Source organism: Astatotilapia calliptera, chromosome 20 (genome assembly GCF_900246225.1).
Source record: "Astatotilapia calliptera chromosome 20, fAstCal1.2, whole genome shotgun sequence".
Classification (NCBI taxonomy): Eukaryota; Metazoa; Chordata; class Actinopteri; order Cichliformes; family Cichlidae; genus Astatotilapia; species Astatotilapia calliptera.
In genome coordinates, this window is record NC_039321.1 from 25,491,372 (window position 1) to 25,511,391 (window position 20,020).

The following is a 20,020-nucleotide window of genomic DNA, read 5'->3' on the forward strand; positions in this document are numbered from 1 at the left end:
AGTAATAAACAAATGTAGCATTTAACTTCAGTTTTAAGGTAGACAAAGCACTTTTATTTTTTAAGGAAAATAAATTTTCTATACAAAAGAAAAGTGGTTTGAAATGCGATGTATAATAACTCTTTAACAAATTCCTTATTGACCAAACCATAAAGCCAACAAATTTTCACTCAGCTGAACTGAAGTGCATCCAAAGCGACTGCCGACGTACTAGTTTGTGCATATGAAGCTTAGTCAAATCCACATGTGTGAAAGCAATACAGTTTCGGGACAAAGGCGCTGGGTGGAGTGGCAGACTTAAGAAATATACAAAAATAAACAGACTGAACTATAGCCTGAAAAAGAAGAATGAAGAGAAAAAAGATCAAGTCTGCATCCAACAAGTTAGATTTCTATTCTGATCTCGACCATCAGCCACTGTTCTCCTAAAGTCAGCCAAATCAATAGAGACGCGCAGCTCAGCGAGACACCTTGAAGCCAAAAATGCAATGGCATAAACAGGCTGAAACTTGCTGCTTCTCCAAGGACTAGTGGCCCCAAAGCTTTGTCTTCTGCAATGGGATACAATGCAACAAGTATGCCCCCCTCGACCCCATGCCACTGGCTCATTTTTTCCTTCTCTAATATTTGTCTAAATAAATTTTCCTTCCTATCTTCAGTTTTTTGGCTTCATCCTCAGCACGCACATATACACACATGGACTTCTTCACACAGACTCTTATTACACTTTAGGGCGAGGGGAGGTGTGCAAAAAATCTAGAGAAATATATACGAACGTAAAAGTCAGTGAAATCCTGCAGACTGATCGGGCTGATATGAATCCAAATCACGAGCACTTCTCTTTATACAAAATTAGAATTTGTGTTGGCGTGGGTGAAGGAAGCCATTTTGGTTTGGCTGTGATCGTTCCCATGCCGCTGTTACAGTGCTGCAAAAATATACAGTGCAACCAGCATTATTTTACATATACAAGGCTGATATTAGCACGCTGCCATTTTCATTATATTATTAAGACTGAAATTCAACAGTTTTTCTTTCTGAGTTGGGGTTTATTTTGCCTCCAGCAGAGATTGTCATATTTTTGTCACTTTCAGTTAACACAGAAGTTGCAGTAATTATTGTTCAAAACAACACTTTCACATTTCTGGGAAGGAAAAAAAAAGTGCTGATTTAGGAATTTCTGTAAACAATATTCACTTTTTTTACCCCAGTCAGAAAATTGGCTGATTGGCTCATTGTTTTTATAGCTGGGGAGTTAGCAGTCAATAAGCGCACACTAGACGTCCGTGTGTTTAACTGAAAGAAAAAAAAAGAAGAAATGTGACATATGGCACGCTGGAGGTCTGGAGTCAGGAAAGTGATTTAAAACTCTTTATTGCTTACACAAACATGTTTTAGTTAATTGGGATAATTGAGATATTTCATAATCTTTATTTCTACAAACTATCGACTTAGCTTTGTGTGTGTGGGCAGATACAAGCAAAGCCAGTAAACATAATAACCCACCCACACTTTTGCTTATAAGCTGAAATCGCAACAGGAAAAACCACATGGAAAATATTAATTCCATCAAACTGCCCATGTGTGCAGTATGCATGCATATTTTGTACAGAGACCATACAGTATTTAAAGCCTTGAAAACATCTTGCTTGAGTGGACTGTGTCCAGGTGTACATTGAGCTGCCCCATCAAAACTGTTTCTGATTTGTGGTTTTCACTTTTAAAAAGCACAGAGATGTTATGTGTAATGCAATCTTCTGGCTGTGTTGGACTGTTACCTCAGTGTGTACGCCGTGGAAGACCCCAGACATGCAAACAAAGGAGTCTCTGTTCTGGCTACATGCACCTTTTTCACAGGCGCACATCATGTAAAGGCTTGGCTGGGTATCTTACTGCAGTGTTAAAACCTGCATTAAAGCTTATGGGCTTCTTTCACAAAAAGCTTTACCAATTGTGAGGGTCGAGTATTTCTGAGCATTGTCGACAAGACCAAAGAATATCAGTCTCTACTGTGCTATTCACACAGAATAAATAGAAAAGAAGTAACAGGAAGCCCATATTTTTTTTACACACACAGCTGGGGATTGGTTTAATCTTAGAAAGTAGGGAAAGCATTTTAAAAAGTTATATACTCCTTATGATTGGTGATTATTGTTTACGAATATACTGAATATATTTAATCTGGGTTTCTTTATTACACAGTAATCACCGCTACAACCCGACGCAGAAAATCATATAAATTTACCGTAAATGTCGGGCTATAAGCCGCTACTTTTTGCACAAGCTTTGAACCCTGCGGCTTTTAGTCAGGTGCGGCTTTTCTATGGATTGTCCGTGATTTTTGTCATATCGTAAGACGATTTGTTTTGTGTGTTCCGCTGTTGTACGGCACTACGTTGCCTGGCGGAAGGATCGGGGTTCAAGAGTGGTATGTTAGTCACATGTCCGTCCGCCAGGCAACGTAGTGCCGTACGAAGTAGCGCGAAAAACAAACTTCAAAGTAGCGCTACGCGTTCAGCGGGAGTCGTGGATGATGAGCGGCGATAAACTTGCAAGTTATGCCCAAAAAGCAAGTTATGCCCAACTCCACCGGTGGATTCTGACAGCGTGGAAAAGTGTGAAAACATCCACGATCACCAACGGATTTTGAAGGGCTGGACTGCTGCATGATGGAGAGGAGGACACCGCCACGGCCCTTCTGAGGGTGTTTGACTCTGACACTGACAATGAGGATTTCTTTGGTTTTGAAAGTGACAACGAAGGAGAGAAGAAGAGTGGATGACGAAGCCATCATGAGCCTGTTTGTATCCGACACTGGAGAAGAGGACTTTGGTGGTTTTAGTGCGTAGGAAGAAGAGAAAGATGGTGGTGAATGACTGACTTTTCTTCTTGTTAAAGCTGTGTCACTGCACCTGAGCCTAAAAGGTAGTCCGAATCTATTTTTCTGGTGTGCTGTAGGTTATTGTTATGTACTACATGTGCAAATATGTACCCATAACTTGTTTTTCAAAATATTAATAAAAGTGATGTCTCCAAACAGCCATCTCTTTCCTGACAATTCCCTTTGTGCATATTCTCTTACATATGATAAGTCAACATTGAAACACCTGCGGCTTTTGGTCAGGTGCGGCTAATGTATGTACAAAACAGGATTTTCCCCTGATTTTAGCTTGTGCGGCTAATATTTAGGTGCGCTTTGTAGTCCGGGAAATACGGTATCATATACTTGAACCTCTAATTTGCCTGATTTCACTTCAAAAGAAAACCACATGTAACAAACCGCCGCACAGCTAATGCATAAGCGTCAATTGGGAAATGATTGACTTGTATACACAGCGAGCGGTCAGAACGAATTTTGCAAAAAGAAAATGCAGACACATTCCCTGAATGTTATGGCTTTGAAGAAATACATGGGTTAACCTCTTCTGAAATCTCAGTATACGAATAAAATACTACACAACTCAGCTAAAATATAATGATTTGGACAGCCCTCGCAAAATTGTTAAGGGAAGCTTTTATGTAGTTAGACTAAAGAAAACTTCCCTATTGAAAAATGCCAGTCAGGTAGTTCTCAGCAGGGGTTCATTTTTATGATTATTTTTGTTATTAGTAAGAAAATAGCCCAAAAAAGCTCAATGTATCATGTTTTTTGTGCTTGTATTACTTGATCATCAATCCAAGACCTAAAGATATTATCTATTAGGTGACAAAAGCAGCAAATAGTAGTGGATGGTTGTTTAAAAAAAAGAGAGAGTGCAAGGGAAAGAGAAAATTCACACAATGGTCACACCTTTATTGGTTTTTTTTTTAGCATAATATAGTTTATTAAATGTGCTAAAAACCCTTTGCAACCATTAGCTCCTGAGCAAAAGGTGCACATCCTCTTTGAAATCTCACGTTTAATGTTCTCTATTAAAGGATCAGGCACCAAACAGCGAACTCTGTGTTCAGAGTGCTATTCAGAACTGGTGTGTAAGAGTCTATTTGACAGCACCGACAGAGCTGCAACTGACATGTTTTGAAAAGCCCAAATTGCCTTATCCACTAAGAAGGTATTTGTTGACACAACACTGCAAACCTGGAGTGGGTGTTGGTGATTGACATATGACCGCTGCAGCTGGGAAACTACAAAGCTGGACATTTATCCCAATTAGCACAAGCAAATGCATATAAGTGACATAATTAGGGCAGATTTGGAAATGTAGCTAACAACGATGGACGTCGAGGTCTCCGATGTGCGCCGTAAGTAGACAATAAGCTGCTAAAGCTCCTGCTCGACCTCTCACTATAGTTACTCAATCCCAACATCAAAGGAAAGGCAATCTTACGGCTATAGGATGATGGCGTGTGAATGCATGTGTGAGGGTTTTTTATGAGAACATGTGTGTACGGGTTTATGGGTATATATGTGGGTGTGTTTAAGAGCACGTACATATGTTCTTGTTCATCAAAAGGCCCAATTTAAATGTTACATCGTGAGACTAAGCACATTTTTAGAAAGTGAGGGCATTTTGCCGGATCTTTACTTCTTCAAAGGGCTGTCAGAGTAGAGGCATGTTTTGGGAGGGGTTGGTGTTATAAATACATTAACTTTTAAAGGGTCAGTTACACAATTTACAAAACAAGATTAAAAAAAAATTTAAAGCAAACTTTGAAAAACAGATTAAAGCATCAATCTTAGATTATCTGGAATACCCAGGAAAAAGTTTTAGATGTATCTTGAACATCTATCCATTTCCCAGGTGTTTGGCTGCTAGTCTATTCTTCACATCGCTTCCCCTTTCCCGTGTTGTAAAACTCAATGCTGACATCACTGCTCTAGTCCAATCATCTTTTCGCCCGTCTACTTCAAATCAATCTGTCTCCACTCTGTGTACTATAAATCTCACTGCTCATCTTTTATTATCCCATGTGGACTCTTTTGTGCACCTAGTCCTCCACCTCAAGCAAGCCAATCAGTGTATCATGTGTATCTTTACCAGCAGCACCTAGATTGTGGTGGGATCCTGTCCGAATTGTTAGACCTCATTGCGCCTTCCTCTTTTTAAAAATCCGGGAAAATGCCTCTCTGCATCATAAAGGAATAGGCAAAAAGATATGTTTTGCAAAGTGGGTGAACTGACCCTTAATCTTGGGATAGTGGTTTAATAGTCATGATGGTTATGCTGATCCTTATGGGGGCAATGCATTATTTCAGTGTGCTTTCACAGTTACCGGCGCTTTGCCCATATTAGAAAGTGCACGATTTTCACACGACTGAAAGCACGTGAGCTTATAACTTGTGAATTACTTTGTGTCAGAAAACGTGTCACTTCCTTTTACAGTAAACGAGTATGTTTATATGAAACAGTGTGTGCGTGTCTATGTCTGTGTGTGATTGAAGGTGTGTATGGATCCTGCTGTCCTTGGCCTGACTTATTTGGAAAAGCGCTAATTGATGTGGAGCTTCCACCTCATCGTGTTTTGTCAGGACATGAAGACCTTGCTGCTGGATCAACAAATCCTGGAGCTCTGAATTCTGCCATATGTCCAGCCATGTGTTCCCATCTACCAGCTGGGAGCACTCAGCACCGATCCTGTCTTATTCACTGAGTCTATGTGCGACTGGGACCATGATGCTCCAGAGTGGGACCAGAGATCCAACTAGCTTGTTATTGTAAACTATTACTGCTGCTTTGTCTGGTTCAGTGGGCTGACATGTTGCCAAAACTGTGAGGGCTTATGGATTAATCCATCAGACGTTAAATAGATATAAAAAAATTTAACTTTTAAGTTATTAAGAATCAAACCTTCCAATCATATATTTAATATTTAAATCTGATCTGAAACCTTGTGAAACACACTGACTGTCACATCAAATGATGGAAACATTTCTGATGCAGGCCTATGAGAAAGAAACTGGTGGACATAGTCATTTTTTATTAATGTTCAGAATTTCCACAGAGACAAGAGCATAACTTGGAAATGTGCCCACAACAGTGGCGGTAAAAAGGCGACACATCACTTTTGACTTGTGTTTTCCTCTCATGCTAACCACATGGTTTGTTTGTCCATTTTCCACTTTTCTTCACTGAGAAATGTGTACATTTCACATTTTCCAGTCTACACCCAAACATAACAATCCATAAACTCTTCTTGTTAAAGGGTGACATCAGCTTACTCAGACATTTATTTATTTAAGTCTGCAGGGCTTACAGGAAAAGACGTGGGAGATCTTACCTGGTTTGGTGACCGAAACTCTTGGTTATTGTCATTCATGTACATGTTGTCACCATCAAACTGTGAACAGAAAAAAGAAAAAAAGAAATAAACATTGTATGCAAGAAGAGGTTTTTTTTTTTTTTTTTAAAAAGGGTGGTGGGTCTGTGAAAGAGGTACTAAAGAGGAAAAGCTCTTTATGGGTGGCCTGAAGTGTGAGACTAATGACTTTGTCACTTTGGTTAAACCTCGTGGTGGCATGGCAGCATGGGTAATTACTGTTTCGTCAGCGGGCCGGTAATTAGGCTACATGAGCAAAGTGATGAGAGATGGGCTTTTCCCTCTGGGCTGTGCTGTGTGTGTGCGAGAAAGAGAATGAGTGCGGGTGAATCTGTGAGTGCTTACTGTAGTAAAGTGTGCGTGGCTTAGAGGCTTGTACATGTGTGTTGGTGTGTGTGTGTAGCACAATGAGGGCATGCTGCGTCTTTAGATTTGAGCTAATCAGGCAATGAAGGATCGCTTGCTGCAGGTGCCAAAACATTGCTTGTCATGGGGTTAGGACTCACATAACAACAAATTACTTTTGACCCACGGGGATGCTGGGAAGCAACACTGGGTCACCATTTCAGAGTTTCATGCAACATGCTAGCCTTCATGTCTAGCATGTTACTGAGCTAAATTCCCCATCGAGATCAACTATGAGTGCGCTACGAATAAAGAAAAAAACCACAGACGGATTCTGTTTTTAGCTCAAGCGGAAATAAGATTCAGCCGCCACAAACGGCTCGGTAACGGAACCTGTGTGCTGCCAAGGTGACTGAAAAGCTGTGACCACGTTAAGGAGAGCATCGTTGTGAAATGCTCTTGGCTTCCAAAGGCATCAAGGTTTGTCACCGCGCACTTGCGGCAAATAGAAAAAACCTTGACTGGAGCGGGTAGTGTTGCACGTGAACACACGTACACGTAGAAACTCAATGTGCCAAATAAAGCTCCCTTTTTTTGGTTTGTTGATGGAGGCCGTTCTTTGCAATATGACTGCGCAGTTGACTCGGGAACAGACAGGAGAAAAAACACGATCAAACTACACAGCGCTCCATGTCAAATTCCTCAGATGTGAAGATATGGGAGGCCCTTTTCATTTCGGGTGGTCTGCTTTGTGTCGGCAACGAAAGCGGCCAAAGCCTTGAAAAATAGACACGCACTGGATATGAGTGGACGCAAATGGATCATAACATATACCTGCTCAAAAACAGTGACCAAATAAGTAGACTAATGGACGGAAATGGGCAGAATTCCTGAGGGGGAAATCTAATATCTGCGCTTGTAGACAGGAAAAAGTCGAAGCAAATGAGCGTGTGAGTGGTGAGAAAGAGAAATTACTGTACATTATTGTAGGAGAAAGGACGGGGGAATGAGTTCCTGCCTCGGGGCAATGCTTGGCTAACGATGCATACTGTGGAAACCCAGGCGAGGATTCACTTGGTTATTCTAATGATTAAATTCATACGAAAACATGAAACTGACACAAGAGGTGCATTTAAGCCTCGTTCACACCTGACATGATTAATCCAACATCACTGCACCAGCAGCTGGAAAATAAAAACCCTGACATCTCATCTTCACATTAAACTGATAATTGTTCAATGCCACATGCTAAAGCTGCTAATTTGCTTAATCAAGCATGCCGGTGTCTATCATCTGACCGAACTGCGGCGGGAAGTGACTGCCGCTCGCTGAGAGGGCCAAACTAATGTTGACCTTGGTGACATAGCTGCAATAAACTCTTCACTCCGCACATGAAAGCCTCTTGTCATCGCCTAACTGAGCAATTTCATTCCATTGAAATCCACTTTGATATCACTGGTGACATAAAGCCATTCCGAGAGCTTCTTCAGAATAAGATTCTCTCGGATAAAAAGCGACTGCGAACAATGGCATTTTCAACCCCGCGAACGCCGCCACGGCTCTCATTACAGCTAACTCTGCCACGTGAATTCTTCGAGAGCGAATCCTCGACGGCGTTTGTTTCTGCCCTGCTCTGAAGGAACAAATGAAGTGAGATAATGTTTATTTCCACCAATTACATCTATAATGCAATATTCACCAAAAAAAGGCTCAAACTGCCCAGAAAGGTCAACCATTTTGTGCTTCAACATGGCTGCCCACAGACTGCAATGTAAAGCTCTTTCCTCTTGCTCCTTTTGATAGCTCTCCTTAGCAGTTCCTCACTCTCCCACTTAATATGCCAATTTATCCTCGGCTCAATGCTATCAACTCTGCCATTACTCCACATATACACCGCAGAAATTCTCTCATTCCCCTTTCTCTTCATCTTTCCCCTTTCCCCTCAGTCTCTCCATCTTTCTTTCCACATCCTTCCTTTTTTCACAGTTTCTCATGTTCCCCTTGCTCCATTTTCCCCCCGTGTTTCTCATCCTCGACACCCTTTTCTCCATGTTGCAACCTCCTTACTTCCACTTCTCTGTCTCCCTGCCTACTCCTCTTTGCCCCATCTTTTCTCTCTTTCTTCACCGGGCCTTGGCATCACTTTCTCATCGGCAGTCTAATTGGGCATTCTGCCTGAGACAAGGGCCTCATTAAGCAGTAATTACACACATGTTGTTTTCGGCAAACATCTCTATTTGGATTGCTTTGCATGGTAATTGTTCAGCAGGGACCACTGCTCGCGATGTTTCCCTCCGTGGCACACGTGGTGCTGGTAGAGAGGAATAAAAACATGGAGAAGAAGGGAGGGGTAGAGAGAGCGAGAGAGGGGGGAAGGAGAGGGGGTGAGAACAGAGAAAAATAATAATAGGCTGTGGAAGAGAGACAAATTGAGAAATAAAGAATGCATACATGGGAGAGAAGGAGGATGAGTAACACAGAGGCAGAACAGAGGCAGCCTGAAAGGATGAAGGCAATGCTGAGGCAGTAAATGGAGAAAGACAATGAATAAATGACAAAAAAAAGGAGGTAGACAGGTTCAGTGTGAAAAGAAAATGAGGTGGAGCTGTAGAGAGGGCATAAAAAAAGAGAGACACACAGAATGAGTAAATTAGGTAGAGAAGTGAGAAAGTAAAGACAGTGACAGAGAGAGACGGAGAGACAGAGTCCCAGAACTAGGTCATGCCGTGCAATCATCGAGCGTTTCAAAAATAATGAAGCCACAAGGTGGAAGTAATGCTAACTAGCATATCCAGGGAAAACATGTAATATTTACACAGTGGTAATGGGGCAATACAATGCTGGGATCTTTTATCTTATATTTTTGAGACAGCTGATGACGGAATTGGAGGCAGAATTACAGAGTCTGCCGAGGATCGCGTTTGATTGACGGACAACACGAGACTTCTAGGAAACATCTGTTTGTGAAGAGGGTGGGGTGGAGTTCAACTGCTCTGGGTGTCTGTGTAACGCCCAAACTGCTCAGTGATTAGAGAGACAAATCACCTTGTAGTAATGAAAAATGTCAAAAGCTACAAAGCATCACAACAATTTGGCTGAATTTACACAACTGGACGTAATTATGTCAAATACACAATCACATGCTTGCTAATATTAGCGGCTGCGTTTATTTCAAGTTCGGTTCATTAAGCATTTTATTACAAGCCTGTCTCTATGGGCTGCAGGAATTGTGAAAAGTACATAAGTACATTTATGTTACTACTGGGCTGCAGGGCTGCCCCATGAGCACGAGCTCTTGCTTTTCTGCCGCAGGCACAACTCTTTGCGCTCGCTGAGTGGCAGTAGCACATTCAACCGTCCGCACCGCAGCTGAGCCATTTTACTTCCTTTCAAGTGATCACTTTGCATGTAAATATATCCAAATTGGCATTATCTGTTACATAAGTGTATGGTAATTTTTGTCAGAGGATGTCAAGGTTATAAAACTCAGGATTTCAGCAGTGCAGAAGTGCATCTTGGAATCGGCTGCCTGTTAACGAGGGAGTCTTAATTGGTCACCTTCCTGTCATTATTTCACACTTGTTCCATTGTCTCATAAGCAGAAATATGCAAATGAGAAGAGCTTTATTGGAAATTTGCCTGTATGAAAATACAGTATATGTCAGCACAGAGAGTAGGAGAGACGCAAACAGCTGGCTGAACTAGCTAGAATGCAAATACGGTGCAGTGATGTCATGGATATGCTAAATAGCATATGGCATTATCTGAACTGGCTTCCCAGTGAAAGTTAATGACACTTCCAGAAAATGGTGTGAGGCAGTACATTTGTCAAAAAGAGTAGGAAACCCCCGTCACATATGGCATGTAACTTTTATTTAGTACTAAACATTTAGCCCACATAGTAGAAATGAGCAACATATATAGGTCATGTGTCACCGGTCAGTCACAAGAATATAAATAAATAAATAAATACTGGGATATAATTAGTTTGAGGAATTTTATGCTACTTGTCTCTTTTTCCAGCTACACTTTAAAGGGAAAATGTCTCATTCAGCTGACATACTAAGCTTTCATATGCAATGCATTATATCAAATTATACATTACTAACCATGGGTACAGAATAAACTGCTCAAAACTTAATAAACTTATAGATTTACAACATTAGAACGATCTATGTCAGCTGTAAAGTTTTAATGTTGTTAAAATATGTATAAGTATAGATAAGAACAAACCAATTATACAGTATAGACAAACATGAGAGATTTCCCTATTATTTCTTTCATTATGACAGGAGAACTGCATTATCATAGAACATTACGCCCACTGGGGTTTACCACCTTATTAAATATCACAGCACAACGCCAGTGGCCGCAGATACAATCAGATATCGGCGGCAACTTTGCACGTTTATGCAATCAACACCCTACAGACCTTTGTGATGTATGTAAAAGCATTCAGAAAGGAAAAACTGTATAGAACCCCCCCCCCCCCCCCCCCCATACATTATCATGTTAAAGAACAACCCGAAACAACTTTTTTTTTTTACTTTTTCAGTTAATATAAGAGAATCTATAAGCAGAATATGTAATATTTGTGACTTTAAAAGCCTTTGCCAGTACACCAAGTCTCTAAAAATAATTCTCTCACCGAGTGGAATTAATAAGCCCAGAACAGTACACAGCTATTCTGTGAAGAAAGGGGTGTGGTGGTGGTGGTGGTGGTGAGGGCTCATGCAATATGTATGCCTGTTTGAGCACCCTTCTTCCTCATCTTCCCCCTCTTCTCTTTATTTCTTTTTTACATCCCTCTCCCCCTCTCTCTCTCTTCCTCTCTCTCTCTCTCTCTCCCTCTCTCTCACCAGTCCTCTGTTCAATTAAGCCGTAGGAACCTGAACCTGAGACAATGTGGCTCTGGATTTGATGTTGCCCGACTTGTCAGTGCTGGTTCAAAGCCACAAAGGATGACAGACAGAAAGACTAAAAAAGTAGAGGGAAACAGATGCAGAGGAAAGACAGAAAGAAAGAAAGAAAGAAAGAAAGAAAGAAAGTGCTGTAGATTTTCAGAGTTACATAGGAGGAGGAGAGAGAAACAGCGAAGAGAAAAGACACTATAGTAACAATTCTGGTGTTGCGCCACGCCCCAAGCAAACAATGAACATAGGCAAACAATGAACATGGCACACACACACACACATACACACAAAGACACACAAAGCCCATAAAAAGCACAGCCTGTGGCCATGGCGACACATGCTCTGTTGTCGTTAGATAAGGGAAACAGGGCCTCTTCCTGGGTGTGAGAGTTTGATCCTGCGCACACAGACACACACACTAAACACACTACACCCACACGTGCATGTGCAGAGTGAGCTGCAGCACCACTAGGGTCACATCCACAACGCCGCGCATCTTATGTACCCTCACCTTTATCACCTGCATGGTTCATTTTCATATGCAAAGCTCAGGCTATGTTTATCTGAACACACTGTGCTCTGGTCAGTGGAGCACACAGAGCATGGTCAGATATTGACACAACACACGGAGCAGCTTCTTGTATATCTCAGCTGATTTTGATGGAATTTTTTTGGGAGTTATATCTGGCTTGGTGCCATCTTACATAGTATTTGTTTACAGGACTGGAGAGCACGAATTGTTCTAGTGTTGCATTCCTCAAAGGAGAGTTTCAGAAGCATCACAAGACATGTTTGCTTACCTCTCCCACGGCTGCCGTTTAAGAAATATTTGGCTTTATTGTTACTGATTAAGCAATCCATCAACTCATAACTAGTCAAACAACACGTGCTAGTGAAACACAATGAACCCTTCCCACCAGAAGCAACTTAAACACTCACACACGTACAAACACACACACACACACACGCACACACAGACACACACAAAGCTCCCATTCATCTACTCTGCAGTTGTACTGGAGCAACCACAAAACAGAAATAACAGTTAGCAGCAAAGGTGGTGAGAGGTGGGAAGGGAGATTGAGACTGCGCGGGGAGGAAGGGGTGTGGGGGGAGTGGGGAGGGTGGGGTAGGGTGGGGGTGGAGGTGGGTGGGGAGACAGGTCGGTTGATGCTAAATAAGGCTTTGTTTCCACCCTGAACTTGGGTTCATTGTGACTTGGTGAGTTTACGGCACGATAAAAATCTCAACGGCGATGATAATGTAGTTCACACCTTCTAATGGAAATATCAGGTTGACAGATTTTGAGAATATAATGAAATTTTATGTTTTGCTTCTTTTTTTTCCTGTTTTCTGTTTTCAAAAGTCAGATAAGATCTTTTTTTTTTGTTCCAAATGCAGGTACACAAGGCAAAACCAAACATAAGCTAACCGTGCTGTGTCAAATAGAAGCTTACAGTACCTCGTGCTTGCATTTCCACTGTTGTATCTTAAAAAAGTTCATAATGAGCTAAGCATAAGCACTGGGGAATTTCCTATTTTTAAGATGTTTTGCTCATTTTATACATACAGGAAGCTTAATTTATCTGGTTACCTCATTAGGGTCATTGCCAATGCTTTTTGTAATGTTTCGTAGGGTTAGCAAAACTATAAAGTAGTTTTTTTAAGGTTAGAAAAAGAAATAGGTAAATGTTACGTACATTCAGCTATTCAGCTTATGCTTACTGTTAGAGAAGGCTAACTCATTCTTACTGTATGGGAAATGAGGTTAACCATGATTCAGCTTTCTCTTCGGTATATCCTACGTTACCATACGTTCGTGCTAACACCCCAGCCTCTGCGTCTCTCTCTTTCTGTGCACCAGCCGCAGAGTTTCTGTGTCACAGAATTAGCGAGATTTAAACCTATGCAATGATCCGTCATGGCCAAAAGGTATCCATCATGAGTGTGTCACTGCTTTTAAGTGGAAAATCTCATTTTAGTTCACGCTTATCTGAGAATGCGTCAGTTCTCAGAAAAACATTTTTCTTATTGTTTTGGTTTTTTGCTTATTCTCTCTCACGCCTCTCATCTGTGGTGCTTTCTTTCAGAGAAAATCATTCCTCCAGGAGTCAAGGAAGAACAAAATAGAGATAATGTTGCTACATACACTCACCCACTACATCTGTTCAACTGCTCATTAACACAAATATCCTATCAGCCGATCACACGGCAGCAACTCAAAGCATTTAGACATGTAGATGTGGTCAAAATGACCAGCTGAAGTTCAAACTGAGCATCAGAATTGGGATGAAAGGTGATTTAAGTGACTTTGAACATGGTCTGATTATTTCAGAAACCTACTCAACTTTGAAGCAGATGGCCTACAGCAGCAGAAGACCACACGGTCACCTAAGAATAGGAAACTGTAGCTACAATTTGCACGGACCATTTGACAATAGAAGAGTAGACAAATATTGCCTGGTTTGTTGCCTCCAGCGGTGGTTGGCACAGAATTTGGTGTGATCATGAAAGCATGGATCCATCCTTCTTTTAATCAACTGTCCAGGCACTTTCTGAGTCTTAGTACTTACTCAGCATCAATTCACTTCCCAGTCTACATGAGTATTATTGTTTACTATGTCCTTTGGTGCAAGTTTGTAGCTCAAAAGCCAACTGATTTTCTTTATAAACAAACCCGCAAGCATTCGCTCAAAGGACCACCTTGTTCGAGGAAGCATGTTTGTACTGTGTCAACGTCATGGTCAACGTATGGTTTGTTTGTGCACCGTTGTGGTTTGCATACACTCATTGTGAGCATGAGTGTCATGGCAATTTTGGGCTTTGAATGATGTCTTTGAACTCTTCTTTTTCTAGAATGGTATTATTGTACAGTACACATCTTTAATGACATGCACAAGTTCAAACTCATTTTAGATTTTCTCTTAATTCTACAAGTATACATGCAGGCTCACATACATATATACACCCCTACTAATATTTGGTCAAATGTCCCTTAGCAAGTTGTACCTCGACCGTATGCTTTTGGTATACATCAACAAGCTTCTGTCATAATTCCGACTGGAAATTTGACCGCTCTTCTTGGCAGAGTTCATTTAAATTAGTTGGTTTCCTGTCACAGACCCAGTCTACAAATCTTCAACAGGGTTGAGGTTGGGGCCTTGGGAAAATTAGCCGTATAGTATGGGGGCTATATGTATACATTAACCCTCTGTGGTTGAGAAAAAAAATCTAATTTATAGTCAATAAAGATGTATACTGTCCACAATTATTCTGTACTGTACAATCAAAGGAACAGTTAGAAATCATCAAGAACTCATTAAAAGCCAAAAATTACCAGGACGTTCATCCTGATCATGAGTGTATGTAAACCACAACTGTATTATGGGGGACGACGAGTGTACAACAAGTCAAGCAGTTAGCAAGTCAACTACCTGGCTAACTAATGCTTGCTATCCTTTTCAGTTGCTGAAGAAGCTAGCGGTCTCTCCTGTAAAAAAACAAACAAACAAAAGAATTTTTTTTTTGCAGACTTTACAGGAGCTACTAAAAGATGTGGTCGTTATTTCAACCATGATGTGTAGTAGTTGTTTTTCGACTTCAAGCACGTTGTCATGTCCCACTAAATGCTCCATCAGAGGGTAAACATGAAAAAGACCGGCAGATCAACCTGTAACAACATGCTCAGACTCGGAGTGGCAGTTCCAACTCCAGCAGTCTTCATTTTAGCTGAAAGACAAAATTATTTAGGCTCTCACAAGTTATTTATATGATTTGTCTATCTAGAAAAGTACGCGGTTAGTATTTATAGATTTCTTATGCAAGCAGTTCAACTGCAGTTCCAACAAGTTTTGAGAAAAATAACCTTAAAGCAATACGTTAAACATTTATCCTTTTCAATGATTTCCACCCCTTGTATGAACCTTGATTAGTATCTGTCTGTCTGTTCAGTATATGTATCAGAGTGCAAAAGAGGTCACAGCCATGAAATGAGCCACGTGCAAGCGCATGTGCAGAGGTATAACAGAAGAATTCAAATGTCAGACCAAGGTGCCACCCACACGGCCTCCCTCAGCTTACTGTGGTAGCCTTCAACGGCCTGTCGGCTAACCAGTCCTGGGAAACACCTTCCTAGCATCAAGCACAACAGCATCACATGCAACTAGCAGCTAGCAGGTGCTGTAGTACTGTACTGCTATACTTAACAACGAGAGGAAAGTAGTTATCCCACCAGACTACCTGACATTCGCTGTCTGTGGTGGTGTGAATGTGTATTTGCACGTTTGTGCATGTGTGTGCACAGTATGCGTGTCCGTACAGTATGTGCATGTCACTAGGTGAGTCTTTGTCAGTGAGGTTTCTCTGGCAGCAGGAGAGGATGCAGAGCACAAGCCACTTTTAACTGACTGGGGTAAACAGTGATGAGAGAAGATAAAGGGCAGAGTGAATGTCACATTACCCCAGCCCTTTGCTTCTGCTCACCACAACATCAGATAACTGCTGCAGGAAAAAAAAAAGTCTGGTTTCCTCTAGCATATAATTGGTTATCTCATTGCGATCTACTGTTCTCTTGCCTCTGCATAGAATGAAGTATAAAGAGCAAAGGGAGAAAAAAAAAGTCTAAAGTTTGACTGTTCAGTCAGTGACTAAAATAAATCATTACGAGCGTAGGAAAGGCACCAATCTATTTTCATGGTGGTTGCCACAGATTTAAACATTTAGCACAAAAAACAAATAAACAAAGAGAACACCTGACAATAAGGTGGTGTTGTGTTCGCTTTCAAGCAACCTTTTAGAATAGCACAAGCAACGCAACATAGACAGGTTAACACACAGCACGTTGACTTGACTAGATAGGGAAGTAATATTGATTATCAGCAACAATATCTAACAACTTATTAGCTCAGAGTTAAGTAAACAGATAACATTTCATATGAAATGAAGCTATGCATTAAAAAAACAAGGTCTGTTAGAAAGAACTTTGGTATATTCTGTCAAAAAGACAGCTTTTGTTATAAAGAGCCTCATGAGATCTTTAAATAAAAAGTAAAGTTAAACTCTAAACATGTCAAAGGCACTTTATTTAGAGTTAATGTGTCTCTCTGGATGCGACCTGATCATAACATAACACATCACCATGTGACTTGATCATAACAACTACCGAGGCGTATTTCGCACCTTCTTCATGTTTTCACACATACCGTAATTAAGAAACTCCTGACATGATTTATAGATTCCAGTAAAATGGTTGCCTTTGAATAGAGACACTATAAATTATACATATGTGTTCACACATTTGTGTATAAAATATATATGTGAAGGTTCTCATAGGGAGCTCGACATAAATACGGAGAGCAATTTCATCTCAGCATAAAGCCTCCAGAACTGACCAGGGCCCAGGATAGAACCTTGAGGTACACTTTTCCAAATCAACCGGCTAGGGAAAAAATAAGGGGGCTTGGCTATCTCACCACAGCAGTGGGTAGTCTTTTCCTAGATGGATTGATGGCCGGAGAGGGGGCAGTGTGGAGCCTAACCCCTCGCTCACCCACACTGTACCGGGCCTGTGGTTAGAGAGAGCGAGAGAAAGAGAGACAGCGAACAGGAAAAAAGAGAAGAGAAAGAGAAGACAAAAGCAGAGAAGGAAAGGAGACGACAGGGCTTTAGATTGCAAGGTACAAGCAGGGCATTTGTAAAGGGAACATGTCAAGCCCTCCCGCCCTCTGTCGTGAACCTTTCTCTCCTTCTCCCTTTCTCCGGTTGCCCTGCTCTTCCTCTAGTACGCCGCGCACGCGTGGAGGGGGAGGAGTAACGACATGAGAATTACACAGTGACATGCAGCGCTGTGCTACGGGAAGAATGGAGGTTAATGAGCTGACATACCCTCCACCTCGAACACGCCTCCTCCCCATGCCAACCTCCCTGCTCTCTTTCACACGCTGACAAGCATGTACACAAAAACCCCGGCAAGACAGTGAGGAGTGAAAGCTGGCAGCGAGACAAGTTTTGGTGCACCAAAGGAATGTGGCAAGAGCGCAGTTTACACTCTCTTCACATACAGTGCACACAGCTCACAGCTGTAACTGGGTTATGAACAACTGTGAACGTGAGCTAATGTAATTTACATTAGAAATATGGCCTCAGCTAATGCAATCAAGAACTGGGAAGATGCAAGACTCGTTATGCATCAGAAATCAGAGGCATAAAAATATATGGCAAAAAGTCGCTGTTAAAATTCCTACATTTGATCATACTTGTACTGTACTATACTATAGGTGAAGGGACACCAACAGCAGAATGGAGGCAGCAAGTGAAGCAACAGGTCCACTTTGACATGCAAAATAATGTGAAATTTAAAAAAAAAAGTGGAGAAATTTAGCAGCGTTGGGACTCACATATATCTGGTATTATGAGGATTCATCCTCGCCTGGCTGTGAACGTATCTACCAGCGTGTCAAGAGCATTTATTTCTTCATTCATAACCCATAAAAAGTTATGCTGCTCATATAGCTAAAAGAAACATTCAACCACAGGTTTTACCAACTTGCTAAACACTATAAAATACAAATAGATAAAACAGCCGATTTATTAAGGGACAATTGTATTTCGTGTCCAGACCACAAACCAAAGGCTATACATATCATTCTCTTACTGCAAAGAGCTCAGACTTCTGTGAATAACTGATTAGGCCTTCAGATTCTCAACCATTTCTTGGTTGTCACGTGGTGATGTGTGGGTGTATAATATGTTAAATAAAACCTCAGTGGCCTTTAAGTTGCATCACCAGAAAACCAACACGCAAAGGTGACAATTTTTACCAGATAAGAGTCCATGGGTTCTCAAGTATGCACAGACACAAATAACACAGAGGGGTAAAAAAAACAAACAAACCAAAAAACAGCCGGCTTCAAAGGAACATTTCAGAAAAACTTTCAGCAAAGAAAAACTTAGCTGAACACCAAGTTCCTACGAGCACAGGTGAAATTCACACGACCACATCTAAAGATAGGTGCAGATGCACTGAAACACTGAAATTGTGCCAATTTTGTTTATTTTCCAAATCTGCAGTTGCCTAAACTGTGTATAGCCTGTTCATATGGCTCAATTTCATCCATCTATTGATTGGTTATAGGATGCTACCATTTAGGGATAGAGACAAAATGTCTCTGCATGCATCCTGCTGCAGTTGATGTGCCTTAATTACCTGAAACTAAATGAGTGAAAAGCACAAGAGTAACAAAACAGCGTCTAAGAAATGAAAGAACTTTAGCAAAAGCAGAAATAGAATTGATAATGATGCGGCGACACAGCTCCGCAGAGCTTGAAAACAATGGAAGATGGATGGTTAGTCATTAGCACCCATTGTGAATCTTTCGAGTGAGTAATTTGTGGGAAGGCTTGTGCATTTTTAATAGTCTTAAACTGAAGAGCCCTAAGAACACAAACTCCATGAAATAATAACAGGCATTTCACCTTAGCACTATCCGAGCCTCTCAATTATTTACCACTAATGAATTGCCTTGGGCAACATTCTTCCTAAGTACAATATCAACCATCCCAGAGAGCCAGAATCAGCTCACTCAAATACTTAAATACATTTACTCAATTATGCTCACTGTCCCCGCAATTAAAGAGCCAAGAATGTCAAGCTTTTTTCTGCTTGCTGTCTCGTATGCTCTGATTCAGCTTTGATATTTCAGCAAAACTCTTCCCCCGGATAGCAATGATTAATTGATAAAAACATTTTCAGAGAAATTGCAACAACCAGGTTCGTGGCTTTTTCTCTGTTTTTGCATCTGTGGTGTGGGTGATGCTAAAAAAAAAGCATGTTAGCTGTTAGCAGCGACATATCAGAAAAGCAGGCTAGCAGACACCATCTAAAACACCAGTTGCAATGGCGTACGTATATGTAAGTGTTAGCAAGTGTTTATAAAAGCACATGCTTTATATCTGTTCACGTGGAGTGACAAACCGTGTTATGCTCTATTATTGCATTCAACATTTTTATCACCGCACGATCGGAGAAAAATCACACCCATTATTTCCACTATATAACAGATCAGGTCAGGCCTGACTAGCTTTAGTCAATTCCATGCTCTCCAGCTGTAAGTCTCTGGCTGTAACTACGTCAGAGAAATTAATGCGCAAAGGATCCTGTTCCTAGACAGCTGGTAGTTGTAAATTCCTATCAGGGAATTAAAAAAATGTATAAAAACAAAAAAAAAAACACCAAAAAAAAAGGAGGGAGCGAGAGAGTTTGAAAGAAAACATATACAATTTTCATTTCAACTGCTTTAGGGATTAAGGCTCAGGGCTCTAGAAAAAAACTGCATTAAAATAATCCACCATTTGCATGTTTTATCTCACAAAGGAGGCTCACATAGACACACATATGCAACAACCCCCACTCTCCCTCCCTACCGCCCTTTTCCTCCTCCCCCATTCTGTTTGAGCACACACACACACGTGCGCACATACACACACACACATCACACATGTACACG

General features: G+C 41.1%; 1 protein-coding gene across 5 annotated transcripts in view; it reads right to left on the bottom strand.

Annotated features, from left to right (window-relative positions):
- Positions 1-20,020, bottom strand: part of LOC113012854 (TOX high mobility group box family member 2-like) — an 83,196-nt gene that overhangs the window by 36,549 nt on the left and 26,627 nt on the right. For 3 of the 5 annotated variants that reach the window (XM_026153246.1, XM_026153248.1, XM_026153247.1), the window contains exon 2: positions 6,220-6,279. In XM_026153246.1, coding sequence (XP_026009031.1) covers positions 6,220-6,279 — 60 coding nt within the window. Of the gene's footprint in view, positions 1-6,219; positions 6,280-16,987; positions 17,081-20,020 lie in introns of all 5 variants that reach the window. The other 2 variants (XM_026153244.1, XM_026153245.1) reach the window with 1 other exon arrangement.